The sequence below is a fragment of the Folsomia candida genome, unplaced genomic scaffold, assembly GCF_002217175.1.
Source record: "Folsomia candida strain VU population unplaced genomic scaffold, ASM221717v1 Fcan01_Sc001, whole genome shotgun sequence".
NCBI lineage: Eukaryota > Metazoa > Arthropoda > Collembola > Entomobryomorpha > Isotomidae > Folsomia > Folsomia candida.
The window spans coordinates 2,673,660-2,692,978 of record NW_019091193.1 but is presented as its reverse complement, the minus strand read 5'-3'; the positions used below and the strand labels follow the sequence as shown (position 1 = coordinate 2,692,978).

At 36.1% G+C, this 19,319-nt stretch overlaps 5 protein-coding genes across 6 annotated transcripts; 2 read left to right on the top strand and 3 right to left on the bottom strand.

The window, feature by feature from the left end:
- Positions 1 to 1,770: 1,770 nt before the first annotated feature.
- Positions 1,771 to 3,335, bottom strand: LOC110845011 (geranylgeranyl pyrophosphate synthase). The gene is made up of 5 exons (XM_022091404.2): positions 3,031 to 3,335; positions 2,824 to 2,971; positions 2,632 to 2,761; positions 2,419 to 2,561; positions 1,771 to 2,295 (listed from the first exon to the last, which is right to left on the bottom strand). The coding sequence occupies exons 1-5, from the start codon at positions 3,234 to 3,236 to the stop codon at positions 1,960 to 1,962; spliced, it is 963 nt and encodes a 320-aa protein (XP_021947096.1). The 5' UTR covers positions 3,237 to 3,335; the 3' UTR covers positions 1,771 to 1,959.
- Positions 3,336 to 4,512: 1,177 nt separating this feature from the next.
- On the bottom strand, positions 4,513 to 5,351 carry LOC118433961. Its single transcript, XM_035846498.1, has 2 exons — positions 5,066 to 5,351; positions 4,513 to 4,980 (listed from the first exon to the last, which is right to left on the bottom strand). The coding sequence occupies exons 1-2, from the start codon at positions 5,253 to 5,255 to the stop codon at positions 4,607 to 4,609; spliced, it is 564 nt and encodes a 187-aa protein (XP_035702391.1). The 5' UTR covers positions 5,256 to 5,351; the 3' UTR covers positions 4,513 to 4,606.
- Positions 5,352 to 7,711: 2,360 nt separating this feature from the next.
- On the top strand, positions 7,712 to 9,574 carry LOC110844921 (geranylgeranyl pyrophosphate synthase). Its single transcript, XM_022091290.2, has 4 exons — positions 7,712 to 7,960; positions 8,185 to 8,483; positions 8,975 to 9,114; positions 9,178 to 9,574. Exons 1-4 carry the CDS (start codon positions 7,749 to 7,751, stop codon positions 9,478 to 9,480), a joined length of 954 nt encoding a protein of 317 aa, XP_021946982.1. The 5' UTR covers positions 7,712 to 7,748; the 3' UTR covers positions 9,481 to 9,574.
- A 621-nt stretch (positions 9,575 to 10,195) lies between these two features.
- LOC110863613 lies at positions 10,196 to 12,701 on the top strand. 2 transcript variants are annotated; one of them, XM_022112962.2, is made up of 4 exons: positions 10,197 to 10,513; positions 11,055 to 11,129; positions 11,551 to 11,699; positions 12,034 to 12,701. In XM_022112962.2, the coding sequence occupies exons 1-4, from the start codon at positions 10,417 to 10,419 to the stop codon at positions 12,472 to 12,474; spliced, it is 762 nt and encodes a 253-aa protein (XP_021968654.1). In that variant the 5' UTR covers positions 10,197 to 10,416; the 3' UTR covers positions 12,475 to 12,701. The 2 variants fall into 2 exon arrangements, with proteins under 2 accessions (XP_021968655.1, XP_021968654.1); XM_022112963.2 differs by lacking the exon at positions 11,055 to 11,129 and having other exon boundaries at positions 10,196 to 10,513.
- Positions 12,702 to 17,081: 4,380 nt separating this feature from the next.
- On the bottom strand, positions 17,082 to 18,427 carry LOC110842176 (neurofilament heavy polypeptide). Its single transcript, XM_022087888.2, has 4 exons — positions 18,237 to 18,427; positions 18,067 to 18,172; positions 17,837 to 17,991; positions 17,082 to 17,755 (listed from the first exon to the last, which is right to left on the bottom strand). The coding sequence occupies exons 1-4, from the start codon at positions 18,390 to 18,392 to the stop codon at positions 17,165 to 17,167; spliced, it is 1,008 nt and encodes a 335-aa protein (XP_021943580.1). The 5' UTR covers positions 18,393 to 18,427; the 3' UTR covers positions 17,082 to 17,164.
- Between the last annotated feature and the right edge of the window lie 892 nt (positions 18,428 to 19,319).

Genomic DNA, 19,319 nt, shown 5'->3' with positions numbered 1-19,319 from the left:
TACCGACCCGCCGCCGTGCTTAACTGTGGGGTTGAGATTTTTTGGATTCAAAGCTTCTTTTGGATATCTCCACACTCTACGACGCCCATCTGACCCAAAGACATTGAACTTTGACTCGTCAGTCCATAAAATATGTCCCAGAATGTTTGTGGCTTGGAAATGTGGTCTCTGGCAAACTTCACTCGTTTGGTTGCATTCCTCGGTACAATAAGAGGCTTCCGGACTGCTCTGTGGGATTTCAAATTTCCCTTATTCAGTGTTCTTTGGATGGTCATAGGACTAACCTGTTTGCCGAACATCTCCTTGATCTCGGTAGATAGCTTTGGAGCACTAAGTGAGGGTGTAACGTTGACTTTGTTGAGCACGTGGCGTACTTCTCGGTGAGCCAAAATCGGTTTTCGACCACTTCTGACCTTGTTTTGGACTGAACCATTAGCTTTAAAGTTCTTAATGATTGTCTGGATGGTTGTCCTTGCTAATTTATACTTGGTCCATATTTGTCTCTGCGACAGCCCCCTTTTTGTCCACCCTTCCAGTCCTGAATGACAAGATCTCGAATAGCGATAGGAATTTCCTTGCGTGTCGACGCCATCATATTTTTCTTGAAGAAAATTATTTAAAAATTAATGCGGCATATGTTATTGATAGATTTATTAAGTTACCTGATTTTATAAATTGGAGAGATTTTTGTTGTTGACAATTAAAGTGAAGTGGACGTAGACTTTTGTCCGCTCAAATTTCATCCTCTCTCGCTCTGCACTATGATTCTCAGTTTTCCCAGAATTTTCAGAAATAACTCATATGTTTTATGAAATTACGTTAAATTTGTGAGAATTTGATATATCAATGATGAAAATTGGTTCAGTAGTTCAGTGACAATTTGAAAATGAAATTGACGCGACTATGTGGACGTAGACATCTGTCCGACACTGTACATACACAGATCAATCCTTTGTAATGAGACAATTCATGGGTAACTAAAATAAAATCCGTACTATTTGAAAAATATATTTACAGACTTTGCAAACCAAAAAAGACCCCTTTGATCGGAGATAATTTTAATAAAATTGTAACCTAATTTTCTTTACAAATATTTGTAAAATTGTGTAATACCAATACTTTCAAAGTTTACAGAATGTATGGATTTTACTTACAATGTTACCAAGGACTGCTTGAATTGGCTCAATATAAATACGTTAAATATGGTCCCAATAAAAAATGTATTTAATTGATAACAGGTTACACTAATAAAAATATTGTCCAACTTTTTCCTGCATTTTTAACCAGCATGAGATGTATGTATAAATGTGTAACGTAACACAACTTACGTTTGGTAAAAATGACTTATTTTTTGTAAAACTTCCACTTATGTAATTTATGGATTGATACTAACGGGTGCATGGCAAATTCGATAAATTATTTGTTACATCTCGTAAATTAGGTTTGTCCCATTAAGGCGATACCAATTAAGATTATCAGTTTTTAACAGGATGTCAAGAAGATACGGCACGGAATAATAAGCATGGTATTTCTGTAAAAGTAAAATCTGGAAGACGTGTCATTACTGTGCTTAATCGGTTTAACAGCATCCGCCCCTTGATTAGGATAATAAACACATTTCTTTAAATGGGTTTACAAATTTAAGGATTTACGTAATATAAACTTTATGCGGGTAGGTATGGAAACGTTGATTTAAGGCTTTATAAAACGTAAAAGGTTACACTGAAAAACTACAAATCCCATGAAATATTTATGAAGAAAGCTTGTATCTAGATAAACATCAATATTTATTCACGATTAAAACACTTCCTCAATATCCATTTTTAGTTAATATAACAATCATCTAACCTCTAGTAACACTAAATATTAATTTCAATTTTTTTACCCTGCCAATTTTATAATTTGGGCTAAAATAGGTATGCAATACTTATGATAACACTTGATAAATTCCCTCAAAAATTATGCCATGGCCGGTTTCTGGACCATATTCGTTTTAACGGCTTCAATCAATTTCGCCAATTCTGGGTTTGGTCCAAGTTGGGCGGCTTCAACGATGATGTCGAGTTGGAACTGTTGCAATCGTTTTTTCGTGTAATTGAGACATCCCGATTCTTCCAGGATGATCAGCACTTCCTCCTTTAAGGAAACGTTGGACGTTTTCATTTTCAAAATTTCCAACACTCTCCTCTTTTTTTCGGGATGGTTGGGAATTTTCTTGTTGTTGATGAGGTGGATGATTGGATAACTTAGCTTTCCTTCGGTAAGATCTTCACAGAAACCTTTCTCCTTTTGTAACTATTAATTAATTTAAATTATTTTGTAATGCGAATAATTATGCGAACTCGTAATTGCTCCCTCACTGAATTAGCTGATATAATTCATTTGTTTAAGATTTCTAAATTTTCGGATTTTACATACCTCGGGACACGTCAAATTTCTCAAATCGTCCAATATTTGCCCATTTAAACCCATCATGGTGACAAACTTTGTCAAATTGATGGTCTTATTAGTTCCCTTATATTTCAGCAAAGAGATCGCCATTAATGCCAGGCTCGTCGTTTCTAAAATTTGAATTGGACAATCATCCAGATTTAATCAGAAATATACACTTTTCATGCAATTATTTCATACTTTTCGCAATGATATCTTGATAATCTCGCTCTGACGGGAGTTCATCCTCTTTAGCACAATCTCGCCAATAAAGCTCAGCTCCTTGCCCGAAGTGAACGGTTTTCATTAATTCAAGGAATTCGTGAATTACCTAAAAATAAAATTAGTTTCCCAAGTTAATTAAATATTTAAACACAAAATTCAAATACGTACGTCGAAATCATCACAAAAATCTAAAAGTTTGTCGATCGCTTTGAAATAAATGAAGTGGGCAGCATTCATCGTGAGAGGGACGCCGTAAACGACATGCGCAGCTTCCTTTCCCCTCCGAATTGCGCTTCGATCTTCAATATCGTCAATCCTTCGTAACAAACATTTAAAAATTGAATATTTTTATATAATAATGGTTAAAATCCTTACATTAAACTCGCATTGTGAAGAAGGTCTAATATTTCGCAAATTTTTTCGCAATCCTCCTCCGACGCTTGGATCCAGTAGTTCAAAACCCTGATCATCTTCGCACGGATATCTTTACCCGGATTCCCGACAAGGTATGAGTACGGGAGAAGGATCTTATCAGTGAATTTGTCGGCATCTTCAACTATTTTGGGGAGTTGAGGAATCATGATTAGGAAATTTATTATCAAAAACTTTGGACTGAGTTTTTTACACGCTCAAGGCTCAGAATTTGAGTCGCAATAAATAAAATGATAGATTGTGCGCCTACTTTTATAAGATTTCCATACTTTAGTCAATACGCACATATGTCAGAACTACCCATTACACAAAATTTCCACTAAATTACCGAATTCCACGTGCATCTCGAACCGAGGTTTAATTTAACCTTGACTAAATATGAAAAAATATTGTTTTGTCTGCATACCTTATAATTAATTAAGGGGAATCCAAATCTGATATTTTCAATATTGAACACCAAACTAACATAAATATGGACATTTAAAGCGTAATAAAATTGATGACCTGATCTTGATACAGAATTACGTAAAGCAATTTTCACTGAGAATTGATTTAATCCTGGTTTCTTGCTGGTATGGGATTTTAAAAATTCTCATTATTAGTGGCGGTTTCAATTGTTATTGAACACGAATAGATGAGAGTTTGTGATTTTTTTATAGCACCTACAATTTCATGTTAATTGCCAACATACATACGCATACCATACTGTGTGTGTACTGTGACGTATGTACATATTTATGTGCAAAATGTAAATACATATGTAAATACGTATGAAAAGTACATACATAGCAAATATTCGCGTAATTATGAAGCAGCACAAAATGTGCAATAAATTCAAGAATTTTATTACGAATTTGTAAATTGGCTATAAATGAGTGCAATGGAAATACTCATTTTTGCATCGCAATTTTACATGCAATCACTATCCGATCTTTATGAATATGCATGCGAATTAAATCATTAACGTCACTGCAGTCTTTATTCTAATTAGAAATACCTTTTCCAAATCTGATAATAGTTTATGGGGACCATTCCTGAAAATTACCTGGCTGTGTTATTCCCATTTTTTTATAAACACATTATTTGAATTAGTCTGGATAGTGCTGTTTACGGACTTTGGTCGTCTTGACTTTATCATCTGTGTAGTCTTGCAAAGAAATGTTTAGCTTTTCCAACTAGGTGCAATCCGATTAAGTTAATGTTTTTATTTATTTAGGGTAATTCCCTGTGGGATTGGAATCTTACTTTACAGGAATGTTTATACTTAAAATTACAAGAAATATACATATATTCAGATGAATTAAATATCTAGTTAAAGGTACGACTTGGATGACCAGATAACTATGAAACGAACAAAATCTGCTAAAAATAATTCGCAAATTCATACATACCCCGTTATAATCATTCAAGAAATCCCGATCAATATTTAAATCAATCAATTATTATGCCTTTATTACAATAATTAATTACATAATTACAATTATTTATACCTCAAGATTTACTAAATAGGTTTCCACTCCTAATTTAATTCTTGATCAATCATTGTCACCAAATTTTCAGCATCTCTAACCAATTCTTTCGCCATTTTGGTTCCACACTCTAAAATGTAAGTTACCCCCTTCGCCTTGGTGATTAACCCTTTCAATGCAGGCAGGTATGACGCCCTTTGCCTCGTCAAGGTGTCGTTTTTTCTCTCCAAACTTGCAATCCGGTTTTTCGTCAAATGTCGAAACTTCCGCACGGCTGCATTGTTTCGACGTCGTTTGTCCAAATATTTTGCATCCGTCGGTTTACAATTGACAGTTTGAGTCTCACAGCTCGAATTCGTTGAGAAGTCGGAACATTCAGAGGAATTCGGTGAATTGTTGTCGACTTGCGGGTAGAAATTGTATTCTAAATAATTACCACGAAATTCAAATTTGTTATCAGAATGCCCCCAACAAATTAAAACCAAGATTCTAGGTGAAATAGTTCTTACCTGATGCAGTACTTTCAAAATCTTGGGAATTCCTTGACCATGACGGAACAAAGGTGTCGCCTTTATTCCCCAAAATTTGGACCAATTCTTGTGCAATTCTCGCCGTTTCTTTCCAACCAGGATCTTGCCCGTTGTTTGACATTGGTAACAATTGGGTTAACAGGATGTTAGAGTCGAATTCTAAATTCATTTTACCTGAAATGATAATACAATTCTTCTTGACCGGCTGGGTAAGAGTGTCACAATGCTTGCCATTTGTGTAAATATGTGTGAAATGTGAGATACATGTGCCTGATATTCATACGAAGGTATTCCGGTGAGGAGTTATACATAAAATTTGTGTTACATATGTACATACATACATATAATATCTTTATGGAGTAGCTAGACTATTCATTAATAGAGACAGTCAGACCATCGGTGATTAAAGGCTAATTGCCTACCGATAAAATTAGTGCTACAAACTATTTTCAAGCGAAACCTTAGGTATTATTTTAAAATGCAAATTAGTGGGCCTCCTAAGACACGAAAAAATCGTCGCTTCGAATTTCGCTTAGTTTTTCGCTTGCTTCCTGATAAGCGAGCTCTGGGGTAAGCGACCAGAAATTCAACTCAGAAGTGGGGTTAAGGTCGCTTAGCTGAAGTCGGAACAAAGTTTGCAATTTTCATAATTTCTGCTCTGCTATCGATAAGCGAAAAACAAAGCGAAATTCGAAGCGACGATTTTTTCGTGTGTCTGAGGAGGCCCAGTATCAAATTGTTCAGCTCTACGTGTAGCGAATTGTTAAAGTATGTACTAAACCGGAAAAATCAACTTCAAAAATATGTACTCAAAATTTTTCATTTCCACACAAAGTCCCAGCCTTTGGAGGTTCAAATCCATGCTATCGATGGTACTGTTAAATGATAAATAAAGCTTTTAGCACCTTCAATTTATGCGAAACCCTGGCACAATTTCTGTACAGCAATAATCAAAGCAAAGCACTTACCGGATAAAGTACTTGTTGTATAGTAAATAATAATAAATATTCGCTTTTTGATGTGTGGAAATTCCAGTTTGTATGTAATTGAATACAGGTAGAGAAATATAAAAAAATTCAAACTTCTAGCCAGACGCGTTGCACATGTTCTGCATGCGCTGAAGTACACAATTACGTAATAAACTTCGCATGTTTTTTAACCTGTTTACGCGTGGCGAAAGTGATATATTTACTGTTACCTTGTGCACAAAATTCCACACGCGTTGCGATAAATTTTGCGTGAAAAAAATATTGCTTGTTTTTTCCTAAAGTATGTATCTGTAGTATTTTGAATACTCCACGTGTGCAATAATGGTGCACACGTGGAGGCAAAACTAATTTGGTGCAATTATGGTTCGTACGTTGTTTGCTACTTACCAAATTAATCGCGAAATCTCAATTACACATGAATATACGTAGAGGGGTTGAAGTCAAGTTTGTACCTACGTATGTACATAACTGCGTTAGGTTTATAAGTTTACACACTTTCGACGGAAATTAACTTCGCATACATTTTTTGTTAAAAAAGCCTCCCATGCGTAATCTATACGAACCTTGATTTCATCTGAAAATTTGAATTTTAAACACTCGAATCAGTTACGAGATTATGTTTACGAACCAAAACTAGTTTCGTAAAAGTTTAAAAATCAAACTTCTTCATATATGTGTGTAAAGGTTCGCAAAAGCTTGTAACCCTACGCAGTTATGAAGGTTGAAAATGTGAGTTGCCTCATAAATTCGCATAAATATGTAGATTTGTTAAATTCGTAGCACATGAAGATAAATTCCCGGACTAAAAGCTCTTCAGCTATTAAAAATCCAGTATTAAAATACATAACTACAAGCGGTATTCATATAAATATGACTCTATCAAAACGGTATTGGTAAGCAACACTATGTAGTAATAACTTGGTATTAAAGTGTTACCAGTTTGGTAAGAAATTTCTACGGGCCGGTATAATTTTAATACCAATGTAGCAAATGAATGTTACATTCGTCACGATACATTTTACTTGTACTTAGAAGTGTTGTTTGGTCTTTTCATAACTTATGCATTTGTATGTGTAGCAGTAGCCTCGGAAGCGTGGGAATAGAGGGACAATGTCCCCACGGTTATTCGATGTTCCCATCATCTGTACATGTTATTTGAACCCATCCCTTCCCAATCCTACCATGTTAATGTCCCCACGGGTTCTGCGGCTACTGTATATATGTTTGTATGCATGTACAGTGAAATTACACCACCTTGTGAAATATTCGGATGAGTGCGCACAATATAGGCAATTAAATAGATCAGTAAATCTAGCTTAAAAATTAGGAATGCTCAATTCTCCATGGAAAGCTAAATCCAATATTTACGGAAAAACCTATCAAGAATTTTTTGCTCAATAGATATTGTGTTTCATTATAAATAAGTAATTGTAACACAAGAATTACACTTGTTGCGCATCTCGATAAACCTTTTGTCGGATTACACTTCAGTTGGCTAATTGATTTCAATCAGATTTCTCTGTTTTTCATTTTATTTTCCTCCTAAATAAAGTAAATTATTCTCTTTCCATTCCCAACCCATATAAATTACAACAGGATAAATAGAAGAAGCGTCCAGAGCCAAGCTTTATTTAATTGTCATTAAACAATCAAGTAACATTTCCATAGAAAACATGGCTTCCACCAGCCTTGCCCAAAATATGGGTGTAACACATTCCAACATGTTGGATATGGTCCTCTCGCCGTACACCTACTTGGAAAATTCCGGCAGTAAAAATTTATCTAGAAAGACGGGCCAATTTTTTAATCAGTGGTTAAAAGTTGAAGAAAAATATGTCACCGCGGTTGGCGATATTTCGAACATGTTGCACCAGTCGTCACTCTTGTGAGTAAATTATTTTAGAAATCAGTGGCCGCGGAAGCGTGGGGACAGAGGGACAATGTTCCCACATTTATTCGATGTCCCTATCATCTGTCCATGTTAAATAAACCCCTCCCTCCGCTATTCTACAATGTTAATCTCCCCAGATGTCCCCATGGCTTCCGCGGCCACTTGCTAGAAATGAAAAATACCATGTACATATTAATATAATGACAATTAAACATTAGGGTGGACGACATCCAAGATGACAGCGATTTGCGTCGCGGCGTTACCGCGGCACATTTAATCTACGGTGATCCGTTAACCATGAACGCGTCGGCGTACAAGATGCTCAAAGCGACGCAGCTGGTCCACACGGTCTTTCGCGATAAAGAGCTGCTCCACAGATTTTGCAAGTATATGAAATTCCTCCATATTTCGCAGGGGATGGATTTGTACTACAGAGATTATCAGTGTCAAGACAACGAGGACTTTGAAGAGGATAAGATTCCCACCGAGAAAGACTACAATGACATTTTGGTGCACAGTGAGTCAAATGAAATGCAATATTCCCATCTTAGAAATTTGCATGCTCTGGGAAACAGATATTAATGATTTGATTAAGGAGTAGTGGTAAAGAAAGATGAGAGTTTAGACGAATTATCCACAAAATTTTAGTCAAAAAAATTGTGGGTATTAAATTTTCGAAATTTTACCAAACCTTTCAAACTATGGTCATGAAGTAACTACACTACCGAAGTTATTGTAAAATTCTTACGGATTTTACAATGTTACCAAGTCCTACGTGAATTACCTCTACACATATTTCTATAAATGGTTACGTTATTACCCTAACGTTAACTTTGAGTTTGATGATGTCAAGGTCAAGGTCAGGCAGAGGTCACGTAAATAATTTACACTTTTAGCATCCCCTAAAAATCTCATCAATGAATTTGACTTGATATGAGCTGATAAATATTTAAAATTTTGCAACTTATTCATGATCATGACCCCCTCACATAATTACAATCCTTGTAGAAACGGCCGGTCAACTAATGCTGATGGCAACCTTACTTGGTTCCAAAAGTACGACAGAAGTCGACATAATTCCATTGGCACAACTAATCGGACACCATTTCCAAATTCGGGACGACTATTTAAACCTTATGTCAAAACAGGTAAACGTTTCATTAAAAAATTACTGTTCCCACGTATAATTTGCATAATTTAAATATTTTTAGTACGAAGAGAAGAAAGGATTTTGCGAGGATCTGACCGAAGGAAAATTCAGTCTTCCAGTCATTCGCACGCTACATTCCGACCATAAAAGGGAAGCCGGCCGACTTTACCAAATTATTCGAATGCACACCAAAGACAAAGGTGTACTTCAGGAAGCCCTTGATATTTTGAAAGCTACTGGGGCAATCTGCTACACAGAAAATAGGATGCGAGAATTTAGAAGTGCCGTCATGAAGGAGCTCATTGTTCTGGGAAGTGAAATGGATATTACTAAATTGATGGAAATTATTGGGATTAATATGTAAATGTAGTCTGCTACTTTGTCTCTTTGGAATTTACATGAACATTTATGTAATTTATCTTTCGAGTAAACACATCAATTAAAATATTTTGAATTTACATTCACAAAGTTACTTAATTCATTAGGCTGAAACCTACATAAAATGGGCATGTCGCTGTTGAAAGGTCATGAAATTAATCAGTTACATGTTCATCTCGCCTATCCCTCCTATCGTTTGCATAGATGTAGACCTTATCGGCTCTAAGGGTCTGCCACGTAAAATAAATCTATTCGCTTGGCTAATATCTGTATTTGTAAAAATGCTTAATTTTATTAAATTGATGGAAATAAAATACTGCAACTTTACTAAATACTTATGTGCTTCGTGCAATATTTCATTAATTACTTTATTGACTTCAGGCTTACATTACATGTACATATGTAAATGAATATGTATGCACAAATGTATATACGTATGTATGTACATATGTATTTATGTACACATATGTAGTATTGAATAATGCTGATAAATTTCTGCGTACATAACTCATAGGTAACGACCAATATATATACGCTATATATTTTGGTCAGTGTTGTGTGCAACGTACATTTGCATGTGTGTACATATTTATGTACATAAGATGATGTACATACCTAAGAATTTATGTACATATTTATGTACATACATACACTTGCATACGTACATACATGTATGCATGTCCTTTCTTTCATTCCCCTCAACCAAAATTTTCCGTTCAGCTTTTGTGTATTTTGAAATCATAACAAAAATCATCCACTTGTTCTTTCACAAACTTTCCCCTTTACATTACCCGTGTATCGGAAAATTATTTAATCTATTGCGTACACTGCGTAAAATACGTACTGACCATAATTTACAAGCAATTGCAATTGTACACAAATCCCAACTCGATAAAGTGCATTAATTAATGCAAATACAAAAATGCCAGAATTGGATCTATTGTCATCTCGTATCTCCAACTTGGAAAGAATTGTCGTGGCTCTAATAAAATGGACGGATTTTACCTGGAAACAATTTCGTAAGAGTTTTAAAAAGATACGAGTTTTGACACGTGTCAAAATGCAATATCTATTTGTACATATGCTCATTTGATAATTGAGTTAACATAGTCGTACATCAAACTTTTTTAACATGTGGCAAAAACTGTACGATTTTACCAAATACAAAATACAACTAATTTTGTACGATTTTGGATCGTGCTGGATGAGAATAATTACGTCGTGTAAAAGCAGAAGTTGTACATTGTACAAGAATTAAAATTGGAATGAATTTATTATACAAAAGTTCATCTATTAAATAAACTTAACAACGGATGTAAGTATTAATAACAATCATCAGGGCAAAATGTAATAACCTAGTAGGATTGCAAAGCGATAGAGAATTGTCGCAATAATTAGCTGATTAATTAATATTAAGGAATGGAAGCAGAGTTTGTTAACTCCTTGGCATGGAATCTTTTACTTAATCTGCTGACACACTACATTCTTATGTAACTGAAAATTCTCTTTTCCATAAATTTGACAACTAATTTATAATGTCTGTTACTCGGTTTCGTCTAGATCAGCAAAGACCAGACCATTATGATATCGATGAGGCCGAAATCTTAAGAAATTATGCTCAAGAGAATAAACAATGTATGCACTAAAACATTAATAAATTACGTATGTATGTACATAAATAACGCATGACATTGTTTATGACTTAAGTACAGGGTGGTTTAAATGCCAGGTTACAATGGGAAATTTTTCAATGGGAAAAATTCGCAAATCTCCATTAGTTACCGAAATTTTGCCTCTGAAATTCAATATTTTAAGAATTTTGTCATCAGTGTTCCATAAGTTTTGATAAAAATTAATAAAAATTCAATCCCAAATCCGTTATCCGTAACTAATGGAAATTTACGAATTTTTCCCATTGAAAAATTTTCCATTGTAACCTGAGTAACCTGACATTTAAACCACCCTGTACATAACCAGAAATTTCGAATTGAACAAAATTATTTGTTTTACTATGTGTTCAATTTGACAAGTAATCACTTCTCCATATACTTTTCAGACCAAGAGATATCAAAACTGGGGAGAAAGACCACCAAATGTCGAGGTGGTAAGAAAGGTCAAAAATGTGAGGAGACATTCACCCCTCAATGGGTCGTCCCACCAGGCGTGGATCTCGAACCTCCACCAAGTTCGCCAGGAAAACGAACCGTTAGTGGAAAACAAATTAAGCTAAATAATTCATTAAAATTCTACAAAATTTTAACCCTCAAAATCACTTGTCAAAATTATTACCAAATTCTTATACTCTTAAAAATCCAGTATTAACAGCCATATTCATACATATATATATGACTACTGGTATTGATATGTAATACCATGTAGTGACAGTGACAGCACGGTATTAAAGACGTATTGGTAGGAAATTTTTACGAACCGGTATAATTTTAATACCAAGCGGTAGCAACTTTCATATCTAGAAATCAATACCATAATATAGTTGAGGCAAATTTACCCCACTAATTTATTTCCTAATTAATTCCAGCTTCCCACAAAACACTTCCCCACACGACCCCGCGTCGACACGGTGACCTCGCTTCGAGGAAAACCTATGATTTCCATGAACGGCTTCTTTTTCCACTGCATTGCAAACGGGGACATTTCGAAGCGACGCATCTGGACGTGTGACCAACGGACCAAGACGAAATGTCCGGTTAGACTCCACTCCACCAGTGAAGTTAGCGACCTTCGCCTCATCGTCGAAATGGGAGTGCACAATCATCCCCCCGATCCAGCGGCAGGACGTGTTAGGAAAATCATGAATCCGGATCGATCCCCACATGACAATTTTGCACATTCGTCTCAAAGTTCAGGCCAACTACAAATACAACAGAGTCCAGACGGTGGGGGTGGTTCTGCTTTGTTGCAGTCCTCCACTACCACATTTAACAGTTCCGTTATGTACTATCCGATTATGCAGAGTTAAAATTAATGAGACAATTAAATGTGTCCTAATTAGGATATGGTCCCGTTGTACATGTTTCATTCTTGACCAACTTGCGCCAAAGTAAAGATAAATCCAAATATTTCTTACTTTAATTATAGGGCGCAAGTTACCAAGGAGTAACATATTTACATACAAGTGATTTGTAAGAGATTGTGAATACTCAAGTCGAATTAAAACATCAGTCATTTATTTATAACAAATCAAAATTTCGGTGTTTATTTTTTATTTATTATAGTTTCCACATATTTACGTAACACATTTTTGAAATGATACCGTTCAAGTTGTTACATACATACATAAGCATGTTACATATCTTATATAGCAAAATTTCGTGTTAAAAAATCTTATAGATAGAAATGTATTCCGATAGTAAAAATATTCAATTTTTAAATAACGACGTAAACTTTGTTTTGCACACGAGTTTTTGACTTACATACACATTTCCGTTGGTGACAAAAGTTTGCATTAATCATTACCAAAAATAGAGCCATATATGTAAGTAGATAATTCCACGGGTGACGATTTTTCTCCAAGTTATTTAGTTTGTACACACATCCAATGTCCCACAGGCACTTAAATCGGTCTTATCTATCTAATTCTTATAAAAATAACGGCTTTACATATGCATATATTTATAAAATTATTCATCGTTTAACTTAACAATCAGGGTTATATAAATTTAAAAAAAATATATTATCACTAAATTAAATTGCACTAATTTACGCGAGAAAATAATTTTAATGGAACAAAATCATCCTCACCGTCAACTTTACACAGAAACTCATCATGACCAAAGGTGTCAAAATGTCGACAAAATTACTCCCAAATCTGATCTTAAGTGGGGCACAGGCTCTCAACTCTTTCCTGAAAATTCTCCCTTCAAAGTCACTCCCTCTGTGGCACCCCCTCTTCATCTGGCTCAACAACTGCTTGCTCTTCTTGTTCACCATCCCGGACAACGTCCCGAGACACAGAATCCCCACAAAGGTCTCCAAACAGGCCAAGAGGAAGAACACGTTCTCCACGCTGCGGAGTAAGTCGGAGGAATGCATGACACACAAAAAGTTTGAGAGGACATTTCCATAACAGAAAATGAAAAATGTTCCCGGCAAGAAGATTTTCCGAACGCATGTGTTTATTTGAGCTTCGAGGATTTTTAGTTGTCTCCAAAGTTTTAGTTGGCTGGATAAGTGACAAAATTTAGGAGACGTTTTTGCAGATCTGAAAAATAATGTATTTTAGAAAAATTTGGGAATAATTTTATAAGCATATTTTTAACCCAACGATGCTGGGGGTCTTCAAACAGAGAAACGGAGGAGGAACATACTGAATTTCACCAAACCATGCTCAACTTTTCATACCTTAAGCGAATGTCCCATAATAATTCTACACTTGTACTAAAATTTAAGTCAATTTTACTCCCAAGAAGAATCAGGAGGACAGCGATTGAAACACAGTTGGCTTAAGTACTTTCCCTTCTATGAAAAGCCACAGCAGGACAAATAAACAAGACATTGTTGCATTTCGCATTGATGCAACCATTTTCATCCAAATGACTACTCTGAAAGGTTGGGACTCAATATTTTAAGGGGGCGTGGACTTAATGGCGTGGTGGTTTAGTCTATTGTTTCTTGTCTAGAAATGACAAATTCATGGCTCGCATCGAATCGCATGAGAAAAGTTAACTAAATAGTAGCTTTAGCAGAGATGCTCAAGTTCGTAAATGAATTTGCAAGACGAAATTTTTAGCGAACTTGCGAACCTTATCATTTGGTAAGGATGCTAACGGTGTGAACTCGTACTGAATATCCATATTTTAAATATTTTTAAAAACGTAAACTTGGTTTGCAAAATTTATGCAGATTATATGTTTGCAGTGTATATAAACTTTGTAATTATAAAGGAAGGGGACGTGCTACGTGCACATTTTTTCGGCGCCCACATGTATATAAGTTGTATTATTAATATTATACAGTATGTACATTTATAATTGTAACTGTAATTGGGGGAATGTGCATCACTAGCAACAAAAAGTTCGCAAAAATTGCCACAAAAATTCGATTGGCCAAGATTTGCAAATAATTTTCATAAAGTCTTCCACTGATCATTCACAAGCAGACTTACAAGAAAAAAACAATTTAAAAAATGCTCTTCACCTTTTTATCTCATCCAAATAGGCACACAGGCTAAAAACCGACGCTATAAATATATTCGCTGTAACGAAAATATATGTTGGCGTGATAACGAAGTAAATCCACGTTTGAAATCCGACCGCACCCACATGCGCAACACCCGCTTTCCAGCCCACTCCGATAATTATTGATCCTAAAAACGGCGGTCTTTTCAAATCAGCAACATTGAACAGACTAAGCAATATCGGGCACATTACGGAAAATCCGTAACCAAACAACCACAAAAAATATTTCAAAAAACAGGCACAATTTTTTAATTCTAACAAATCACTCTCCTTTGTCCAACGACTTCTCTCATAGGCGAGTAACATGTTCAACAGGGTGACAAAATCGCCCGTATTCGTGTACCACGAGGTCACTATGGTTACAAAACAGAAGGTAGCGACGACGGCGAAAAGGGCGGAAAATACTTTAACGGTCCCATCCACGGAGGGAGAAATTATGCAAATGACGCTATTGACGTTGAGAAAGGCCACGTAGAGTCCAACACAGAGCAAATCCGGTCTTTTTAATAAGTTGTAATAATTCTGGTTTAAATTTTGTGTTTTTAACGAATAAACTGCTTGCGTATTTTCACTCGAAGAAATTGAAATCGGACACGGACTGAATAAATCGATGAAATTTATTTGTTTCCGGGTTTGTCGCTGTATCGAGGACATGAGCATTTTGGGAAGATTTATATTTCTGAGGTGTATGTATTTATGTATCTACATGTTTTCAAAAAAATGAGTATTAGTACGGACGAAAGTAACGCTTGCAAATTATGCGTAACATTAAACTCAGGATGTCCATGTTTTGGCAGTAATGTGAATGCTTTATTGATTTCAGAATAATTAGCTATATCGTGGAATTAATTGACTGAAGGGATTTTGAATAATTAATGGACGCTTTCTTCCACTTATATGTTTTCTAGTTTTTGCCAGCGGGAGGTTTGAAAAAGGTTGACGCATGAATGTAATTTGCCCTTTGCCATGAATCTACATACTGAAAATGTACACATGTACATTTGTAAGTTACACAGTGTAATTAAAATCCAGCTCAAAGTCAACGAGTCCAAGGTGGTCGTCAATGTTATCTCTAAATATAATCTCTTCCACAAGTGGACATTTAATTATTATTCCGTGTTTTACGCCTCCACGAAGCTTTTCAAATTTTAATCGCAAATTAATTAAATTTTATATTCATTAAATTTCGACTTGGCTTTATGTAGCTCAACTTTCCAGGCTAAATGGCTCCGAAGTTCGGGGCAAGCAGCACGAAGGAAGTCCTGTCGAATGCTAACAGTTAATTATAATTACAGGTGGGGTAAGTTCGTACATAAGACGAATTTCTTGTATGCTGATAAGTCTTATTTAATGAGTAGTAATTTTCAACTCTTGTGGGTTTCATGGGTGATAATTAAGTATGTATGTACATACATAGGAAAACATATAATTATGTATCTATATATGAGCATATGCATGTATGTCATACCGGTTTCAAAGTCACTAAAATCTTATAGCTAGAATTAGAACACGTCACTCAAGACATATGCACACAGATAGCGGTGAAGATAACTTGACAATGCTATTTATACATACTTCTGCCAGAAATAAGCAATTATTCATCGTTACATTTTGTTGGACAAATTTAGCTAAACAAAAATAAACTGAAAGGTTGCATAAAGATATGTTCATATATATATATATATTGCGTACATACATATACATACATATTTTGTGCCACAACCTCGATACATTTATCATACGTACATACGTACACACATATGTAGATAAATAAGGTATTATTTAAAATAAACCGGCTTACATATGTAAATATGTACACATACAATAAGCTTATGCATTTATCGTACTGCTTGTTAAACTAGTTAAATGTCAAAATCTAAAGAAAGTGAAAGTCGTGTTTAAATGCTTTCCTTTCTCACTTTTGTTTTCATCAATTCATTTCACTTTCATGCGCTGAAACATTTAGGCTCGTAAGCAATTGTTTCATTGTTTCGCGTTATAATTGTTTAAGCACATGGTTACCACCCGTATAAATATGTATGTACATTCCCTATCGAGTTAATGCAGTACATGTTTACATTCATACGTACATATGCAAAAAAATTCGTATGTATATTTAAACTACAAAAAATTCCATGCTCTCAAGTAATATTGAAAGATTTATTAAGTTTCCAACTTGAAGTTATGTATAATTCAACTTGTTTAAACAATTGTTTTACAGCTTTTCATATTCTATAAGCTCGCTACATGTTTCTGATGAATAAAAGATGCTCACACATGAATGACCATCCATGCAATTAAGTTTCACGAATAATTTACAGAAGGGAATACAAATATTTGTATAATGTGCTAAGTATTTCTAGGCGAGAAATAAGTTCAGCTTTCATGATTAATAAATTACACGTCTTTATTTCCTCCACCATTTCTTTGATTTCACAAAACACATCTCTCCCCGAAGCGAACATAATTTTCTTAACCGCTGCTGTGCGCGCTCTTTCCGTGCTTAGCTTTCTTCGCGCTCTTTCCAGCCTTGGCTTTGTGGACGGATTTACCAGCCTTTGACTTGTGGACGGACTTTCCAGCCTTTGATTTGTGGACAGATTTACCAGCCTTTGATTTGTGGACAGACTTTCCAGCCTTAGATTTGTGAACAGATTTTCCGGCCTTTGACTTGTGGACAGATTTACCAGCCTTGGACTTTTTGAATGACTTGCCAGACTTAGATTTCTTCATACCCTTGCCAGCCTTAGCCTTGTGGACAGACTTGCCCGCCTTGGACTTGTGGGTAGCTCTCCTCCTTCGCGCACCGGCAGCCGCGGCATCGGCATCCTTCACGACTTCGGCAGCGGCTTCAGGCGCAGCATCGGTCAAGGCTTCCTTGACATCAGATGGAGCAGAGTCAACAACCTCCTTGACGGTTTCCTTCGGTGCGTCGGACATAACGGCGGCAACGGCATCGGGATGCGCTTCGGCGACCGCGTCGGCAACTGCTTGTGGTTCAGCTTCGGCCGCAATATCGGCAACGACTTGGGCAGGGGCATCAGCGACAACGGCGGCAACAACCTACCCAAATAAGTGAATAGAGATTGATCACATAATTCATGACCACCCTTTGTTAAATTTATCAAATTATTTTAAAAGTACCTCGGCATCAGCGGCCGCAATAATTTCGGACGCTGGGGCATCCGCAGATGTGCCACCGGATTCGGTAAGGGCATCCTGCAATGGGGCGGATGCTCCGGCCACGAGTTCTTCTTGAAGATGCTCCGGCGCGGAGGCAACGACCTCTTGCTGGTTCTCTGAAAAATTTAAAATCAATTAATAATTTCCCCACAACCCGCCGAATTAAAGGGGCACGCTGAGATTTCACTAACCAGCTGGCGCCGAAGCGATCACATCGGCCGCAGTATCCTTTCCAGCCTCGGCAACGACGGCATGGACGGATTCCGCCGGTGCTTCAGCAACAACCGCGGCAACGACCTGAAACACAAATAAATTCCTTGGTAATTTTCAAAAATCTAAAATTTCCTTGCAATTTACCCACATCGGATGGAGCCTCGTTGACCAATTCCTTCACGAGGTTTTCCGGCGCGTCAGAGATGGCGTCCGCGGCGGCGACGGCGGTCTCGTCATCGGCCAAGGAGCTCGAGGAGAGGAGGAGAAGCCCTACCAGAACCAAGTGGAGGGAGGACTTGACCATGTTTAGGCTTATTTTAGACGAAGATCTTATCAGGTCGGGAGGTCGTGAAGGTGTGATGCCTCTCGTAAAACGTAGGTAAGAAGGGTGACAGTTTGTTATGATTTCCGCGTTTGGATGGTTCCCTTCCGGGTCGTATTGTTTTCCCGAGGGCAGAATGCATTGTGCATTTTTACTCCTTTCACACAGAGTGAATGGATGGCCACTAGGTCAGGAGAGGAGTTTAAGAGGTCAGAAGAGCAGCTGGGTTTTTAATTAAGATACACCTTTCGTTCCGTGATGCATTGTTTTCCAGCGTTGTTTTTGTTTACGGTAGGCTAATTGAGTTTAAAGGGTGGAGTGAATTGAATAGTGAAAGGAGGGTGAGGTCATATTTAGGGTGCTTTAATTGTTTTCAAGGTTTGGGCTGAATTAGGGCATTTTTATTGGAAAAGTATTCTCTTTAAGTATAGAAAGAAGATTTTTATTCTGATAAATCTTACATAAGTTCATATTTATTCATTATCGTGTTCTAGAATCCCATTCCACCAAATTAAGTATATTCAGCACTTCAGCAGCATTATTTTTTATTTTAAAAATCATCCTTACATAAAAGTATAATTTTTTCGTGGAGAAATTACAAAGTGAAAAATTATAAAAAACCCGAAGATGCCAAACCTTGTGATAAGACGTCAAGGAAGAAATAGTAATGACATAAGTAAATCTCATTTGCTGTTTAAATTTTTGATCTATTTTTTATTTATTTCAAGAATTGGTATACATACGGATACATATGTACATAGTACATACATGCACGGGAAAGGTTTATCTCTTCATATTCAATATGTTCACGTCTTGTGAATAATTAGAATGCAAATTAATTTAATTTAATAAATTAAGTTTTAAGTAATCTCCAAATGCAAAATGTGGACAAAATGGGTATTTTTTGCC

Coding starts and splice junctions, on each gene's coding strand:
- LOC110845011 (XM_022091404.2), bottom strand. CDS start 3,236: ATGATTCCTCAACTCCCCAAAATAGTTGAAGATGCCGACAAATTCACT. Junction 2,762..2,823: donor ATTTTTGTGATGATTTCGAC/GTACGTATTTGA, acceptor TTTTATTTTTAG/GTAATTCACGAATTCCTTGA. Junction 2,296..2,418: donor GAAATTTGACGTGTCCCGAG/GTATGTAAAATC, acceptor ATTAATTAATAG/TTACAAAAGGAGAAAGGTTT.
- LOC118433961 (XM_035846498.1), bottom strand. CDS start 5,255: ATGAATTTAGAATTCGACTCTAACATCCTGTTAACCCAATTGTTACCA. Junction 4,981..5,065: donor TTTTGAAAGTACTGCATCAG/GTAAGAACTATT, acceptor GTAATTATTTAG/AATACAATTTCTACCCGCAA.
- LOC110844921 (XM_022091290.2), top strand. CDS start 7,749: ATGGCTTCCACCAGCCTTGCCCAAAATATGGGTGTAACACATTCCAAC. Junction 8,484..8,974: donor CAATGACATTTTGGTGCACA/GTGAGTCAAATG, acceptor CAATCCTTGTAG/AAACGGCCGGTCAACTAATG. Junction 9,115..9,177: donor TAAACCTTATGTCAAAACAG/GTAAACGTTTCA, acceptor AAATATTTTTAG/TACGAAGAGAAGAAAGGATT.
- LOC110863613 (XM_022112962.2), top strand. CDS start 10,417: ATGCCAGAATTGGATCTATTGTCATCTCGTATCTCCAACTTGGAAAGA. Junction 10,514..11,054: donor TTTTACCTGGAAACAATTTC/GTAAGAGTTTTA, acceptor GGTTTCGTCTAG/ATCAGCAAAGACCAGACCAT. Junction 11,130..11,550: donor TGCTCAAGAGAATAAACAAT/GTATGCACTAAA, acceptor TATACTTTTCAG/ACCAAGAGATATCAAAACTG.
- LOC110842176 (XM_022087888.2), bottom strand. CDS start 18,392: ATGGTCAAGTCCTCCCTCCACTTGGTTCTGGTAGGGCTTCTCCTCCTC. Junction 18,173..18,236: donor TCAACGAGGCTCCATCCGAT/GTGGGTAAATTG, acceptor TTTGTGTTTCAG/GTCGTTGCCGCGGTTGTTGC. Junction 17,992..18,066: donor GATCGCTTCGGCGCCAGCTG/GTTAGTGAAATC, acceptor TAAATTTTTCAG/AGAACCAGCAAGAGGTCGTT.